This window comes from Podarcis erhardii, assembly GCF_964252035.2.
Source record: "Podarcis erhardii genome assembly, chromosome: 6".
Classification (NCBI taxonomy): Eukaryota; Metazoa; Chordata; class Lepidosauria; order Squamata; family Lacertidae; genus Podarcis; species Podarcis erhardii.
In genome coordinates, this window is record NC_138510.1 from 755,586 (window position 1) to 770,180 (window position 14,595).

The 14,595-nt window shown below is 54.7% G+C and overlaps 1 protein-coding gene across 4 annotated transcripts; it reads left to right on the plus strand.

Moving 5' to 3' along the window:
* Nucleotides 1–2,274: 2,274 nt before the first annotated feature.
* On the plus strand, nt 2,275–13,016 carry LOC309345075 (ankyrin repeat domain-containing protein SOWAHC-like). Of its 4 annotated transcripts, none has more exons than XR_014157992.1 (9): nt 2,275–2,695; nt 4,008–4,181; nt 5,473–5,541; nt 5,773–5,874; nt 6,689–6,706; nt 9,845–9,931; nt 10,656–11,030; nt 11,151–11,240; nt 12,329–12,379. XR_014157992.1 is itself a non-coding variant. In XM_081868120.1 (9 exons), the coding sequence occupies exons 2-9, from the start codon at nt 4,134–4,136 to the stop codon at nt 12,529–12,531; spliced, it is 690 nt and encodes a 229-aa protein (XP_081724246.1). In that variant the 5' UTR covers nt 2,287–2,695; nt 4,008–4,133; the 3' UTR covers nt 12,532–13,016. The 4 variants fall into 4 exon arrangements, 2 of the variants coding, with proteins under 2 accessions (XP_081724246.1, XP_081724245.1); XR_014157993.1 differs by having other exon boundaries at nt 12,317–12,367; XM_081868120.1 differs by having other exon boundaries at nt 2,287–2,695; nt 10,958–11,030; nt 12,329–13,016.
* The last annotated feature ends 1,579 nt before the right edge of the window (nt 13,017–14,595 follow it).

Here is a 14,595-nt window from a genome sequence, read left to right on the forward strand (position 1 = left end):
GGAAGATATGGCTTCAGGAGCAACTGCTTCCATTCTAGAGAAAATTTATGAAAAATTGGAATCTTTGGATAAGAGAGTGGAATCCCTGGACAAGAAAGCTGATGAACAAACAGCTAAGATTGATCAAAATACAGAATGCTTAAATAGATTAACTGGACAAGTATCACAGAACGTACAAGCAATTGGGCAGCTGACGGAGGCTACAGCAGAAAATCGTAAATTGGCTGAGGACACTAGCCAAAAAAAACTTGAAAATTTAGATTCCTTATATTTTTATGCTGCTTTTATTTCACATGAATTGCAAAGTGGCTTGCAAACAGTAACAATTGATGTTGTTGTTTAGTCATTTAGTTGTGTCCGACTCTTCGTGACCCCCTGGACCAGAACACGCCAGGCACTCCTGTCTTCCACTGCCTCCCACAGTTGGGTCAAACTCATGCTGGTCGCTTCGAGAACACTGTCCAACCATCATGTCACAATTAATAGAACATCACAAATTCACTTATGAGCATGCATTTTATTTATGACACCTTATACTTCTTACAAGAAATACATGCACCCTTGTGGCTATTTATGGCCCCTTGTGCCCCTGGAGAGCTTGTGTGCCTGTGTGCACCTTGAGAACTAGAAACTTGGAGGTGATGCACATTTTCTCCCTGCTGCATGCTGCAGCTCAGAGATGTGGGTTGAGTCCCTGCTGCTGCCTGATCAAGGGAGAGTCAGTCCCATTCAGAAAGGTTGAAAAAGGAGTGGGGTGGAGCAGCCGTGTCTGTGGGTGTGAAGGAGCAGTGATTGGGTGCTGGGTGGAGAGACTTCCTCCAAATCTGCCAGGTGCTGGAGGAGTCTGGGAAAGCCAGCTTGGGCCAGGAGGAAGGGCCTTGGCGTAGCTCTTGAAAAAGGTCCTGGGTCTCATCCCTGTAGGGAACCCCTGAGGACACATACCCTAAGTAGAGATGGCTGAATCAGGCCAGTGGCTCATGTATAAGGGTGGCGCTGTGGTCTAAACCACTGAGCCTCTTGGGCTTGCCAATCAGAAGATTGGCAGTTCGAATCCCCATGACAGAGTGAGCTCCCGTTGCTCGGTCCCTGCTCCTGCCAACCTAGCAGTTCAAAAGCACACCAGTGCAAGTAGATAAATAGGTACCGCTCCGGCGGGAAGGTAAACGGTGCTTCTGCGCACACTGGTTTCCGTCACGGTGTCCCGTTGCGCCAGAAGCAGTTTAGTCATACTGGCCACATGACCTGGAAAGCTGTCTGTGGACAAACGCCGGCTCCCTTGGCGTGACAGTGAGATGAGCACTGCAACCCCATAGTTGCCTTTGACTGGACTTAACTGCCTGGGGGTCCTTTACCTTTACCTTAAGTAGCTCATGTAGCCCAGCCTGCTGTTGTCACAATGGCCAACCAGATGCAAGCAGGATCCGATCACAAGCCCCTCCCCTCGCATGGTTTCCAGCAGCTGGCCTTCAGAAGCATGGCTGCCTGTGATTGTGGAGGCAGAGCAGAGCCATCTTGCTCTCATCCTCTTTTAAAGCTCTCTGCCTCCTGCAGCAGGGAGTTCCTCAGTTTATGGACTGCAGGAAGGGCTTCTTTTCATCCGCCCCAAATCTTCCACCCTTCAGCTTCACTGGACACTCAGGAGTTCTAGTGTTAGGAGAGAGGCAAGAAAACTTCTCGATCCTGCCTTGCATAATTTTACAAACTTCTGAGCCTGCAGATCTTGGTGGACTACAGCTCCCATCCATAGCTGCCAGCCTTCCCTTTTTTGCGGAAATCCCCTTATTCCAGCGCTGCTTCCCGCTGCTATCCCGGATTGTTAGATATCCCTTAGACTGTCCCCGGGACAGGTGAGGCTGCTGATCCCTTATTTTCAAATCTGAAAGTTGACAGCTATGCTCCCATCATTCCTGGCTCATGCCCCCCCACCTCCCCCCTAGACTAAACGGCACTTAATAGGCCAGCACTTTAAACTGGGCATTTGGGCAGTTTCCTTTTCTCTTGACTTGTGGCATTCCTCCCCTCGCCCAGTGATGCCCGCCTCTGTGTAACCCCAGGGCGTGTAGGACTCTGCTTTCATGTCCTCGTCCACCCAAGGCACATGCAACCGGGTAGGGGGGGAGCTTTCCTCCCCCCCCCCCGCGTGCGCTTTAGAAGCCCTTCAGGCGCGTTGGCTTTCCTGCGCCGTCCTTCTACTGGGATCTCCTCGGGGCAGCGACACCGGCACTTTCGTAGCCGGACGGTGCCCGGGAATGCGCTGGGTTCAAGCGGACACTTTCTCCTCGTCCCGCCCTTCGCGGGTGGGGTGTGCTGGGGTGTCCCCTCTAGCCCCGTCCCAACCTCTCCAGGCCGGGGAGCCTTTGCGCCCGTCCGAGCGGACGGAAAGGAGACCGGGAACGGAAAGGCCTCTCGCGCGCGCTCTCGTCTCGCCCTGGAGGCCGTCGGGGGTGGATTCGGGATTTCGCAACCGGCGGCACCGGGAGGAGGAGGAGGAGGAGGCTCCCGGGAGTTTGGAAGCGCCGCCTGCTGGGTCCTGGGGCGGATGCGCCGCTCCGGAGTGACGCTCCTCCGGGAAGCGCCCCGACGGGCGGGGAAAAGGGCCGGGAAGTCGCCGCCGCCGCCGCCGCCGCCACTGCCACCCCGCCATCCTCTTGGTGCCCCTCGACGGAGGGACCTTCTCGGGAGCCGTCTTAAGCGGGTGCGTTACTCTTCTTAATATCCGGAGAGAAGGCAAATGGATCCGGCAGGGAGCCAAGCGGCGCGCCCCAGGCTCGACGGCGCAGCTGCGGACCCGCTCCTCCTCCGGCGGCGAACAGCTGCCTGCTGAGCCTGCCGACGGGAGAGCAGCGCGGCGAGGGGGGCTTGGCACGCGGAGATGGACGGGGCGAGCGCCCTGCCTGGCTGGCTGGCTGGCTGCGTCTTGTGCGCTCCGGAGCTGCGCCTCTTGCTGCGCTCAGCCCCAGAGCGGCATTAGGGGCGGTGAACGGGGTCCGGGAGCTGCCGGCCTGGGCTGGAGCACGTGGGGTGGTGGGGAAGGGGCTCGCTCCCTCACCTCCCCCCCCCCCCAGTGCAGGGAAAGGAAACTGGCTGGCTGGTGCCAAGTCCAGAGGGCAGCCCCCACCTCTCCAGAGGGGCTTCTACCCCAGCCCTGCCTGGAAATGACTGAAACTCCTGCGTGCAAAGCATTGGATCTACCCCTGAACTATGACTCATTCCCCCAAAAGCAAGCAAAGATTCTAGTCCTCATTATTCTGAGTAAAGGGGCGAAGCAACGGGAACATAAAACGCTGCCTTGTAGCAAGTCAGTCCTTTGTCTAATGACTGGCGGTGGGGGGTGGCAGTGGGGGGTCTCCCCCCGCCCTCCCTGGAGATGCCGCCATTGGGGGTTGAGTCCCAGGCTGCCTGCAAGCAGAGATGGATGCTTTGCAACTGAGCTGTGATGGCCAATGGCCCCTGCCCTCCTCATCCGCTGCTGACAAAAACAGGATGCTGCACTGAAGGAGGCGACTTCCTTCTCCCCCCCCCCCCTTCTGATTATCCCATCCATGGTGCTTAATCCATGGCACCTGATTCACACGTGCACTGGTGAGCCCTCTCAGCCTTATTTCTATATATATTTTTAGCCTGTAAAGTCTGTACAATACTCAGTTGGAAAAGAAAAGCTCAAAGCAGTTCACAAGAAAATGTTCAAATTATCAATTAGGAAAAAAACAAAAAACAATAATTTGAAACTTTTAGAAAGTTAAAGCAGCCATAGACTAAAAACAGATGAATACCTGCATCAATGGTCTAAGGACCTTAAGTTCCCAGATGCCACATTCTGGCACAGTTTGTTTGTTTTGTTTTGTATAACACCCTGATTAGACAGAAATCCCCATAATCCACAAATGAAACATTGAAATAAATGTTTGTCAATACAGGGAAGAGAGCTGGGGGTCTTAACTGCTTCGCAAATTTGTGCCAGGGGACAGCTAGGAGGGTCTTGCTAGAAAAGCTGTTTTGTTTTGCAGGAGAAGCGTCTTACTGTGGCGACTGCTCCAAAGTGGGAGGGGGCACAGAAGACCAGCCCCCAGCGGGACATCTGTCCAGCCGTCCAGTCGCTGTGGGACTCCTGAGAGTCTCCGTGCCGGCGAGACATGTCAGCCCCTCAGATCCTGGTCACGGTCTGCGATGATGGGGCAGCGGTAGGTTTCCTGGGGCCTCTGGTGCTGCTAGGGCTCAGGAACTGAAAGCGGGTAGCTGGGGGGGGGGAGCTGCGGTGGGCTTGCCTCATAACTGTGGGGTGAGTTATGGCTTGCTCTGCCAAGACACTAAATCAGAGGTTGCATGTTGCCAAAGGCCCCAAACTATAGAATGGTAGAGTTGGAAGGGACCCCCCAGGGTCATCTAGTCAAGGAAAGCCTAATCCAAGGAAAAGCCTAATCCCATCACTGGACTTGCCAAGGGGCCCGACATGCAAAGGAAGTTCTCTTGCACTTTGGGTGGTGGGACTTCAGAGGTGTTTGCCTAGGCTAATCTTATACCTGGGTCTTGCCCTTATGCTAATCTTGTACCAAGGACTTGTCTGGACATGTTTGCCAAGGTTAAACTGGTGTAACCCCTGTCTACCCCTCCCCTTTTGTGACATGTCAGGGATGTAGCAATGATGTAGCATGAACTGCATTCTGGGATATGGTGGGAAAGTTGTAAAAGTCCTTGTCACCCCATCCTCTTTGAACCTGTTGTGCAATAAACTCTGGTCTGCAGCTCTTTGCTCCGGTTGGTGGCTGGACTCCTTCCTTTATTCCGCAGGGACCCCCGGGCTCTGCCCGACCAGCTGGGGGATTGAGCAGCCTCACACCTAGATTTTTCCGTAACAAACTCCAAGGAAGGAGATTCCGCCACCTTCCAAGGGAGTGTTCCACTGTCAAACAGCTCTTGCCATCTTCCTAATGCTTAACCTGAATCTCCTTTCATGCCATTTGAATTGGTCGGTTCGAGTCCTGCCCTCTGGAGCAGGAGAAAACAAACCGGCTCCATCTTCCATGGGACAAATTCTCATGGAAACTCCAGGAGGGGAGAGGGCTGCTCTTTGGCAGGTGACCCTTTGGGTTGGCCACTGTAGGAGAACGGAAGGGCCAAGGTCCCGCTGAGCGGGTGCTGGGCTGCCCCCCTGCCCGGGGTCCCAGCCTGGAGAGAGGGAAAGCACCTGGCAGGCAGGCAGGATGGTGCTCAGGACCACGGCTGAGCACCCCCTGGCCTTCAGCCTGCCTCTTTCCAGCTCAGCCCCTCTCATAAGCTCCTTAGCCACTGGCGGCAATCACTTTCTCGTGTTAATAGGATCATGGCGGATCAGGGAGTCTGCCTCCATGCAGGGAGCGGGCGCAGGGCACCCACGTCTGGGGCAGCACCTCTGGGCAGGGGAGCTCTCTTTGGGGTGGGGAGGTGGCAACTCAGCATCTGTGCCCCATTCCCTCCTCTCTTTCCCCATTGCAGCCCCAGTCGGACCGAGACGCTGCAGGCGATGGGGGTGGCAGTGGCCCGGGGGTCTCCAGCTCAGTGGCGGTGAGTGATGGGGGCTGGTGACTGATGGGGCCAGAAAGGGGTCAGGTGCTTCTGGGGAGAAGACAGGGGACTCTGCGTGGGGCTGGTGGAGATCCTGCAAGAAGGGGGGACTATTGGGTTAAGACAGCGGCTCACAACACAAATCCAGAAAGGCAACACAGTCAAAACATACAGAAAACTTCAGAAATGAGCCTCAGTGGGGAGCCTGAGAGAGGGTCCTTCTCCTTGCAGCTGGAGCCCCTGGAGAAGGAGTGGCTGCAGGCAGCAGCCGGGGGCCACGTGGCCGCTCTCAGCCACCTGCTCCAGCAGGACCCCACCCTCGCCTCCAAGAAGGTAAGATCGCCCGGCGGCTGGACCCCTCAGAGTCAGTGCCCGACTTGGCCAGCCCAGGCTGGTTCCAAGGGAGGGAGAGCCCAGCGAGAGAGCAAGACTTGAGGCCGGCTGGCTCTCCCTGCCTGGACGTCCGGCTTCAGAGAGTCCAGAGGCCTGCAAGGAAGGGGTGGGTCTGGCCCAGGCATCCAGCGTCCCCTCCCTCTGCCAAGGAGGGCCTGCTGCTAGATTGAGGGGGGGGGAATGGGGGTGCCAGAGGTGGATTTAGGGCAGCGCGACCAGTTCCCCTGCTCAGTGGCGGAGCTTCATGCTCTGGCACCAGGGGGCTGAGAGCAGGCAGGGGCAGGGCTGGTGCGCATCCTGGGTGCGTGGTGTGCGTCCTGGGGGCACGGCGCACCGCCCATAAGGGTGTGGCATGCATCTTGGGGGTGTGGTTTCCCCCCATAGGGGCATGGCACCCAGCGTGGGCAGGGAAGCAGCCGCAACGGCACCCCGCCAGGATCGTGCTGCCGGGGGCGGTGCACTCCCTCCGCACGCCTCTTCCTCTGCGAGTGCCCCTGCTCTGGGTGCTGCGCCTGGGGGGCGTTGCAGGGCATTGCAACTCTGCCGTAACGAATTGAGCAGAAGGGAAGAGGCAGGGGTCAGGGGTCAAGGAGTTTGGGCCTTGCACAGGGCACTGCTGAAATTGGAAAGACCCCAGTCTGCCTCTAGGGTCGCCCTTCATCTGAAGGGACTCCCTCGCGCTTGCCACCCTCCCCATGCTGACTTGAGCCCCTCTTTTCTCTCCCTCCCGTGACGCTCCGGCTGCTGCTTCCAGGATTTCACCTCGGTGAGTGTGAACGCTGTCCTTGATCTTGCACTCTGGGGCTCAGACCCACAAGGGGCGCCTGGCTGGCTGTCTTGCCCAATGCAAGGCAGTTCTTTTAAAATGAGATTCAGACAAACACAAGTGAGTGAGAAGATTAAAGATTTTGTTCTAAACAGCAAGCATTACATACATTACCAAGCAAGCACTTCGATCTGCCACTGGGAAGCCCTCAAGAAGTGGCGAAGGGACTCCCCCAGGTAGCCTCAGTTTTCACGGCCCTGCGATCGATCAGTCCGTGCCGGAGCTTCTAATAACTCTACCCAAACCTTCCGATTTATAGATAGCTAGCCTGTTAGCCCGCATGAATTGCCCGACTGCCTACATGCTACCAGCTATGTACAGATTATTCATTAGCCACCTCTCTCAATGCCTTACTTTCTTCAAACCATGTCTAACATCAAGAGGAGGTAGCCAGCAATATCACTTCCTTCCCTTCTTACAGATTAGGGCGCTAAGAGGCTGTTCTTCAGCCATCAAAGAGCAGAACAAGAGATAGAGAGGGGAAGCAAACAGAGGCAGGAAGGGTACCACGTTAGAGCGCTATCTCTTCCAAATGCAATTATCTTCTGGGTAGATTGCCCTGTGAGAAGAGGATGCTGCACCAGGTGGGCCACTGGCCTGATCCTGCAGCCTCTTCTCATGTTCTTCTTTGGGAGCCCAAGACTTCTCGGGGGGCTGAGCCCACGCAAACGGCACTTCAGAGAGAAGCAGCCGCAGTCCTGGATCAAACAAACCCCCGTGTTGCAAAGAGAACGTCAGCAATGTTATGGTTTGAAGGAATTCTATTAAATATTGTTTATTGCATATGTACATGGTAATCGTGTTGCCTAGACACTGCTGCCGGTCCTGGATCCGTCAGTCAGCCCTCCCTCACCTGGAGAGTGCAGAATCGGGTCAGCTGCCCCCCAGCCACCTGGTCAGGAAGGGGCTGAGGCCGTGGGCCTTCTGCTCTGCAAAGGGTTCAGCACCAGATTAACTGCTAGAAAGACCCATGGGGGGTGAGCCTGGGGGGGCGCTTTGTGCTTTAATTCTAAGCCGTGTGGCTCCTGGCAGGGTCATGTTGGACCCCCATATCTTCCTCCTCTTGGGGTCTTTGTGGGAGGGGGGGCCCAAGTCCCCTTGCAATGTTTCTGCCCCCCGCCCTCCTGGTGCCACCTCCCAGCCATCTGGGGGGGGGATCCCTACTGCAGCCCCGGGTGCGTGAGTGCCGGCTGTGGGTGTGACACTCTGCACATGTTCAGAGGGCTTCAGGATGCACCGCGTGGCTCTAATGCTCCCTTCTCTCTGTTCCCCTCCCCCATTGCCAAATCTGCCGCCTGGCCCTTCTCTTCCCGCTCTGCTCAGGGGGTAAGTCTAGACCCAAGTGGGTCAGGTCGCCTTGGCGTAGCTCTGGGGGGGGGGTCCCCTCTGCCTCAGCATGTCTGTCCTCCTGATGGGCACTGTCTCTGAGACCCAGAGCCAATGCCCCCCACCTGCCTGGCACACTGCCCCTCTTTCTGTTTGGGGTGCTCTCTGCTTGTGCCCCACCCCACCCCACAGCCTCCCACCGTCTGTTTTTTTGGGGGGGGGAGGTTCTCCCTGACAAGTGGTCTCTCTCCTGGGTGGGGATTTTAATGACTCTTCTTCTTTCCCACGGTTGCTGCTGCTGCTGCTGCCTGACACAGTTTGTAAGTATTTGGTCCCAACTACTGTTTTCCTCCCCTTACCCCTAAATGCCCCCTTCTCCTCCTTTTCTTCCCCAGAATCCTTCATCTCACATTGCAGAGTTAAACTATAGAACTCCCTCCCACTAGATTAAGTGTAGGCCGCCCCCCGATATGGCACAAAGTGACATGCATGCATCATTTTACTTGCACGCCACCTTTCCATAGTTAGAACTGTGCTCAAGACGGCTTACAGGGGTGGGGTGGGGGGAATACAAACATGGCAGAAGTAGTCATGAACAAAAAATAAAATATCAAAAAGTGCACAACCAAATTAAACAATCTTCACATAAATCGTAACATCTAAAATAAAGATACAAAACAGCAACTGTCCCCCAGCAGAAAAATCCCAAGCCCAGCCCAGCCCAGCTTTTGCAGTTGGAGTCAGTCCAGGCCCCTGAACAGGCCTGCAAGGCAGGGAGCTGCTCTTCCGGGTCTCCCAGCCAAAATCCACAGAGGACCAGAGGGTTTTCAATGGCTCCTAGCGAGGAGGGCTCTGCAGGAGAGAGCCCTGCTTGTGGGGTTCCCCGGACGGGCCCCTGTGTTGCGTTCCGAAGGCAAAGGAAGGATTGAACCCTGATTAATAAAATACACACCAGGCTTGGCCAGCAAGACTCTGGGCGGAAGTGTCAATAGCCACTCCTTCATCCAAAGGAGCTCTTACACAGCATTTGTAAGAACCAATCAGATTTCCTCTGAGCATTTCAAAAAATCCCCACGTGGGACAAAGTCAGATCAGAGAAATTCTTTTAACTACAAAGAACTAATCTGAGCATGCATACATAAAGCAGGAATCAAGGAGGAATGCATTTAGCAAACTCCGGACGGCATAAATAGGCAGTAAACAGAAAAGGAAGGAGAGGCAAGGGAAGATAGTATTTACCATCTCCTTGTGAACTCTCTTCCTAGCCCTTAAGATCTACCTAAAGATTAGCAAAAGCTACATCAAAGTTACCTCTTTATCTTATGTACTGAGGATGCCTGGTGAAGCAACTGGTCTGTGTTTCAGAATGCTTATATGTGCCTGTCAGGCAGAGAAAATGGGCAGCAGAGAAAATGGGCAGAGATGCTGAGGCTTGTGAGATTTGATCAGAAATTATTGTCAATGACTCAAGCCCAGTCAAGCAATGCTTTCCTCGCTGACACAATGGCTTGCTCCATTTTTCATAATTCCTCATAGCAATCCCACGTGAGCCCCACACCCCTGGTTGGCTCCTGTGAGAAGAGGGTCCCTGGGCCTGATCCGGAGGCTCTTCTGATGTGTGTGAAGCAAGCCTCCGCCTTTCCTGCTCCTGGGAGGTTCAGGGGTGGGCAGAAGGGGGTCTCCCTCTTTCTTGCTGGGTGGGGGGATGAAGAGAGGAAGGCTCCCCCCCCCCGTGACCCCCCTGCTCTCTCCCCCCAGACAGCCCTCCACTGGGCAGCAAAGCACGGCAAGGAGGAGCTGGTGACCCTCCTCCTGGGGGCCGGGGCCGACGTCAACATGCGAGCGGTGAGTCCCTTGCAGGGCTGGGAGAAGGGGGCTGCGCAGCAAGGGGGGCTTGCCACACCCCCCCCCCCCCCGAATCCTGGCGAGAGAGGAGGTGTTGGGGGTGCCCCTAAACGGCCACTTTTTTCTCCTCCCCTGCTGACCCCTCTGCATGAAGCATGTGAGTAGACCCTGTGAGTAGACAAGGGCTGGTGTCTACTCAAGTGTGTTTTTTTGGGGGGGGGGGTCCTGCACCACCCAGGGCAGGAATTGCAGCTTCAGCGTGGAGCTGCTTCCCTTAAGACAGAGTTGTTCCGCCTAGCATTTGGCTTGGAGCCAATTTGATTCCCTCCCTCTCTTTCTTTTTTCCTTTCCTTCTCTTCCTGCGATGAGGCTACATTTCAATATTTTAATGTTCCATTATTTTAATGTTGTATTTTATTTTTGTTTTTAAGTTTGTAATCATTCTTCTTGTTTTTATTATTGCTTGTAAGCCACTCTGAGCCCGGCCTTGGCTGGGGAGGGCGGGGTATAAATAAAAATTATTACTATTATTATTATTAACAGGGGGGCCCAAGTGGGAGCAGGGTGGGGGGCACAACAGTTGCACAAACCCAGCCAGATGGGCAGGGTATAATATTATTATTTTTATTATTAATTTTAATTATTTTATTTATTATTTTATTTATCTATCCATCCTTCCTTCTCCTCCACCCTCCTGCCCCTTTTTCTCCTGGAACACACACAGGGGGTGAGTATTCAGATGTGCTGGACCTGTGGGTGCATCGCTTTGGGGGTGGGCAAGGCCCCCAAGAGCAGAGCCTGCTGGAGGGTTGCTGGAGACCCCAGGGGTGGGAGGATTTGGGTGGCAGGTGGGGCGCCCCCCACTCCCCATAAAGTAGCGGGTCTCCATGCTGTGTGCAGGCATCTTGGTGCCAGAGGGCGAGGGGGCACTGGGCAAAGCGCGTTTTGGGGTGGGTGGGGGGTGTCTGGTGGTTTCAGAGTCCGGTGCTTCAGAGCCTGTTCTTCCTCCTTCTGCCCCCCAACCAGGGCTACACCCCCCTGCACATTGCAGCTCTACACGGCCACCGGCGGCTGATGGAGTTGCTCATCTGGACCCACGGTGAGGAAGACATGCGCCCCCCCCATCCTCCACACCCCTCCCTCCCTGCCAAAGGGGTCAGCCCTCCTTGGGGCTGCTTCTTCCTCCCCGATGGCACCTCAGCTCCCTGTCGCCCCACAGGTGCCAACCAGGACGTCCGGGACTACAGCGGCCGCCTGGCCAAGCACTACCTCTGCATGGAGACCCCGGAGGGAGCCCCCACCCCACCCCGTAAGAACAGCACCCCCCCTTCTGACCCTTGCATGTGCCTCCACAGGGAGGGCAGGTTCAGGACGGGCCAAAGGAAGTCCTTCGCCATGGAGCGCCTGGTTAGACTGCGGAACTCCCTGCCACAGGAAGCAGGGGTGGCCAGTGACCTGGGTGGCTTTGAAAGAGGGTGGGGCATATTCACAGAGAAGCAGACAGTGATGCTCCTGCTTGCCAGCTGCCGGGAACTCTAGGAGGGGAGAGTGTGGCTCTTGGGTTCGGATCCTGCTGGTTGCCTTCCCGCTGGGGCATCTGACAGTCAGGCTCTGCAAATGTTCTTAATAATAATAATAATAATAATTTTTTATTTATACCCCGCCCTTCCTGGTTCAAAAGCCAGGCTCAGGGCGGCTAACAACAAATTTAAAACACTTAATTATAAAAGCAGCATAAAATACAGTATAAAAACATGAATAACAATGAAAATCAAAAATCAGTTAGATAATCCCCAGGGCTAGCTGGCTGAATTGGTCCTACTTGGGCCAGCGAGGAGGCCAGGGGAGATTTGGCTGTGGGGTCTCAGAGCATGTGATCTTCATAAAAGGGGAGGGGGAGGGAAGAGAAGGGAAATAAAAGATCAGGCTGAATTCCAATTAAAGGCCAGGCGGAATAGCTTTGTCTTACAGGCCCAAAGGAAGGAGGTTAAATCCTGCCGGGCCCTGGTCTCTTGGGACAGAGCATTCCACCAGGTCGGAGCCATCACTGAGAAGGCCCTGGTGGAGGATAGTCTGACTTCCTTAGGGCCTGGGACCACTAAACTATGGTTATTCATGGACCTTAAGGTCCTCCGTGGGGCAGACCAGGAGAGGCGGTCCCATAGATATGTGGGGAGGGGTCCCTTTCTGCTCCTTGCTTGCATGTGAAAAAGGGGAAAGGGGGAGGGACCCTAAAGGGGACTGGCTTGCAGCCCCCTTCCCAGAGCTTCTAGGTTGTCTGGCTTGTGGGGAGAGGGAAGGGACGTGGGGTTGGACTAGACGACCCTTGGCGGTCCCTTCCAACTCTGCCATCTGTGTAAGCGTGCCCCCCCCGGGGGTCTGCTGGTGTCTCCCCAGAGCTGAGCCCGATCCGGGGGGAGCGCAGCAGGAACCGGAAGCTGGCCTGCCTCCTCCTGCCCAGGACCACCCACCCAGCGCGGAGGAGATGGGGCTCAGCCAACGACCTGGCGGAAGAGGAGGAGGAAGAGGAGACCCAGGAGACCCCCCAGCAGCTGGCGCCCCCAGGCAGCTACCGGGCCGTGCGCAAGTTCTCTCGCTAGAGAGACGGAGGCCCCTGGACTCGACCAGCCTCTCTCTCAGGGAGAGGCAGTGGTGGCGCAGTGGTTAGAGCATTGGAGCAGGACCTGGGAGAGACCGGGGTTCCAGTCATTCCACAGTGACCTTGGGGGCCAGTCGCTGCCTCTCAGCCCAGCCTACCTCACAGGGCTGTTGTGAGGGGGAAATGGGGGGGGGGAATGATGCCGGGCACCTTGAGCGCCGTGCAGAAAATGTTGGGCTATGAATGGAGCAAATGTTTTGAATAACGTTTTATATACATTACAGCCGACAGGTGAAGAATCAGAAGCACTCGTTCTGTCTCTCTCTATCTCTTTCTCTCTCTCTTTCTTCTTCTTCCTTTGTATTTGTTTTTATTTAATCGGGTTTTTTTACCTTTTGTATTCTAAAAAGATATTTTATAGTTGGTATTCATCTTTGTATATCTCCTTTCAAGCTTTAATAAAATATATTGGGGGGAAAGAGAAAAGGGTGGAGTATGAATGCAACAGATAAATAAACGAAAGCAGCCCGCCCCCCCTTCCTGAGCTAGGGAAGCCTTAGACTTTGCCCCCCCCCCCCGCCCAGCTCCCTTCCTTCCATGGCTGGCTGTGTCTTGTTCCAGGCCTCTCCAACAGATGAGGGACTCCAGGCCTCAGCGCAACATATCCTGGATTTGGTTTCCTTGGAATGAACATCAGCGGAGTCTGGTGTCTTTGGGATATACTTAGAGATGGTTTTACTTACACATATATACAGCCTGAGCGTAGGATGGAGGGGTCACAGCATCAACATCCTTCTAGGAGATCTTGCTTTTCAATTATTATTATTATTATTATTATTATTATTATTATTATTATTATTATTTACTATTTGTACCCCGCCCATCTGGCTGGGTCTCCCCAGCCACTCTGGGCGGCCTCCACAAAGCCAAAAATACACTAAGATGTCACACATTAAAAACTTCCCTGAACTTCCCTGCCTTAAGGTGTCTTCTGAATGTCAGGTAGTTGTTTATTGCTTTGACATCTGCTGGAAGGGCGTTCCACAGGGCAGGCGCTACCACCAAGAAGGCCCTCTGCCTGGTTCCCTGTAACTTGGCTTCTCGCAGGGAGGGAACCGCCAGAAGGTCCTCGGTGCTGGACCTCAGTGTCCGGGCAGAACGATGGGGGAGGAGACGCTCCTTCAGATATACAGGACCAAGGCCCTTTAGGGCTTTAAAGGTCAGCACCAACACTTTGAATTGTGCTCGGAAACATACTGGGAGCCAATGTAGGTAGTTCAAGACTGGTGTTATGTGGTCTCTACAGCCGCTCCCAGTCACCAGTCTGGCTGCCACATTCTGGATTAGTTGTGGTTTCCAGGTCACCTTCAAAGGTAGCCCCACGTAGAGCGCATTGCAGTAGTCTGAGCAGGAGATAACCAGAGCATGCACCACTCTGGCAAGACAGTCTGTGGGCAGGAAGGGTCTCATCCTGCATAGTCTCAGCTTTGGCTCCAGCACAGAGCAACCAGGTCTCTGGGTCTCCAGCTCAGCTCTTGCACAACTCTCAGGGTCTTGTTCTCCTACCTGGCAGCTAGGTGGGCGGGGGGCTGGAGGAATGTCCCACCTATTATCCTGGAAGTTCCCATCCCTTAGTTGTGGCTCCTGCAACCTGGCTCATTCTTTTGCGATTCGGATGAGGACACCTAAGTAATAATAATAATAATAATAATAATAATAATAATTTATTATTTATACCCCGCCCATCTGGCTGGGCCTCCACAGCCACTCTGGGCGGCTTCCATAAAAACCAAAAATACAGTAAAATATCACATGTTAAAAACTTCCCTGAACAGGGCTGCCTTAAGATGTCTTCTGAATGTCAGGTAGTTGTTTATTGCTTTGACATCTGCTGGAAGGGCGTTCCACAGGGCGGGGGCCACTACCGAGAAGGCCCTCTGCCTGGTTCCCTGTAGCTTTGCTTCTCGCAATGAGGGAACCGCCAAAAGGCCCTCGGAGCTGGACCTCAGTGTCTGGGCAGAATGATGGGGGTGGAGACGCTCCTTCAGGTATACTGGACCGAGGC

Bases quoted from the DNA above. Each gene is read 5' to 3' on its own strand.
- LOC309345075 (XM_081868119.1), top strand. From the start codon at position 4,134: ATGTCAGCCCCTCAGATCCTGGTCACGGTCTGCGATGATGGGGCAGCG. The intron at 9,932-10,957 runs GTGAGTCCCTTG...CCCCCCAACCAG, and splicing joins CCGACGTCAACATGCGAGCG to GGCTACACCCCCCTGCACAT. The intron at 11,031-11,150 runs GTGAGGAAGACA...GTCGCCCCACAG, and splicing joins GTTGCTCATCTGGACCCACG to GTGCCAACCAGGACGTCCGG.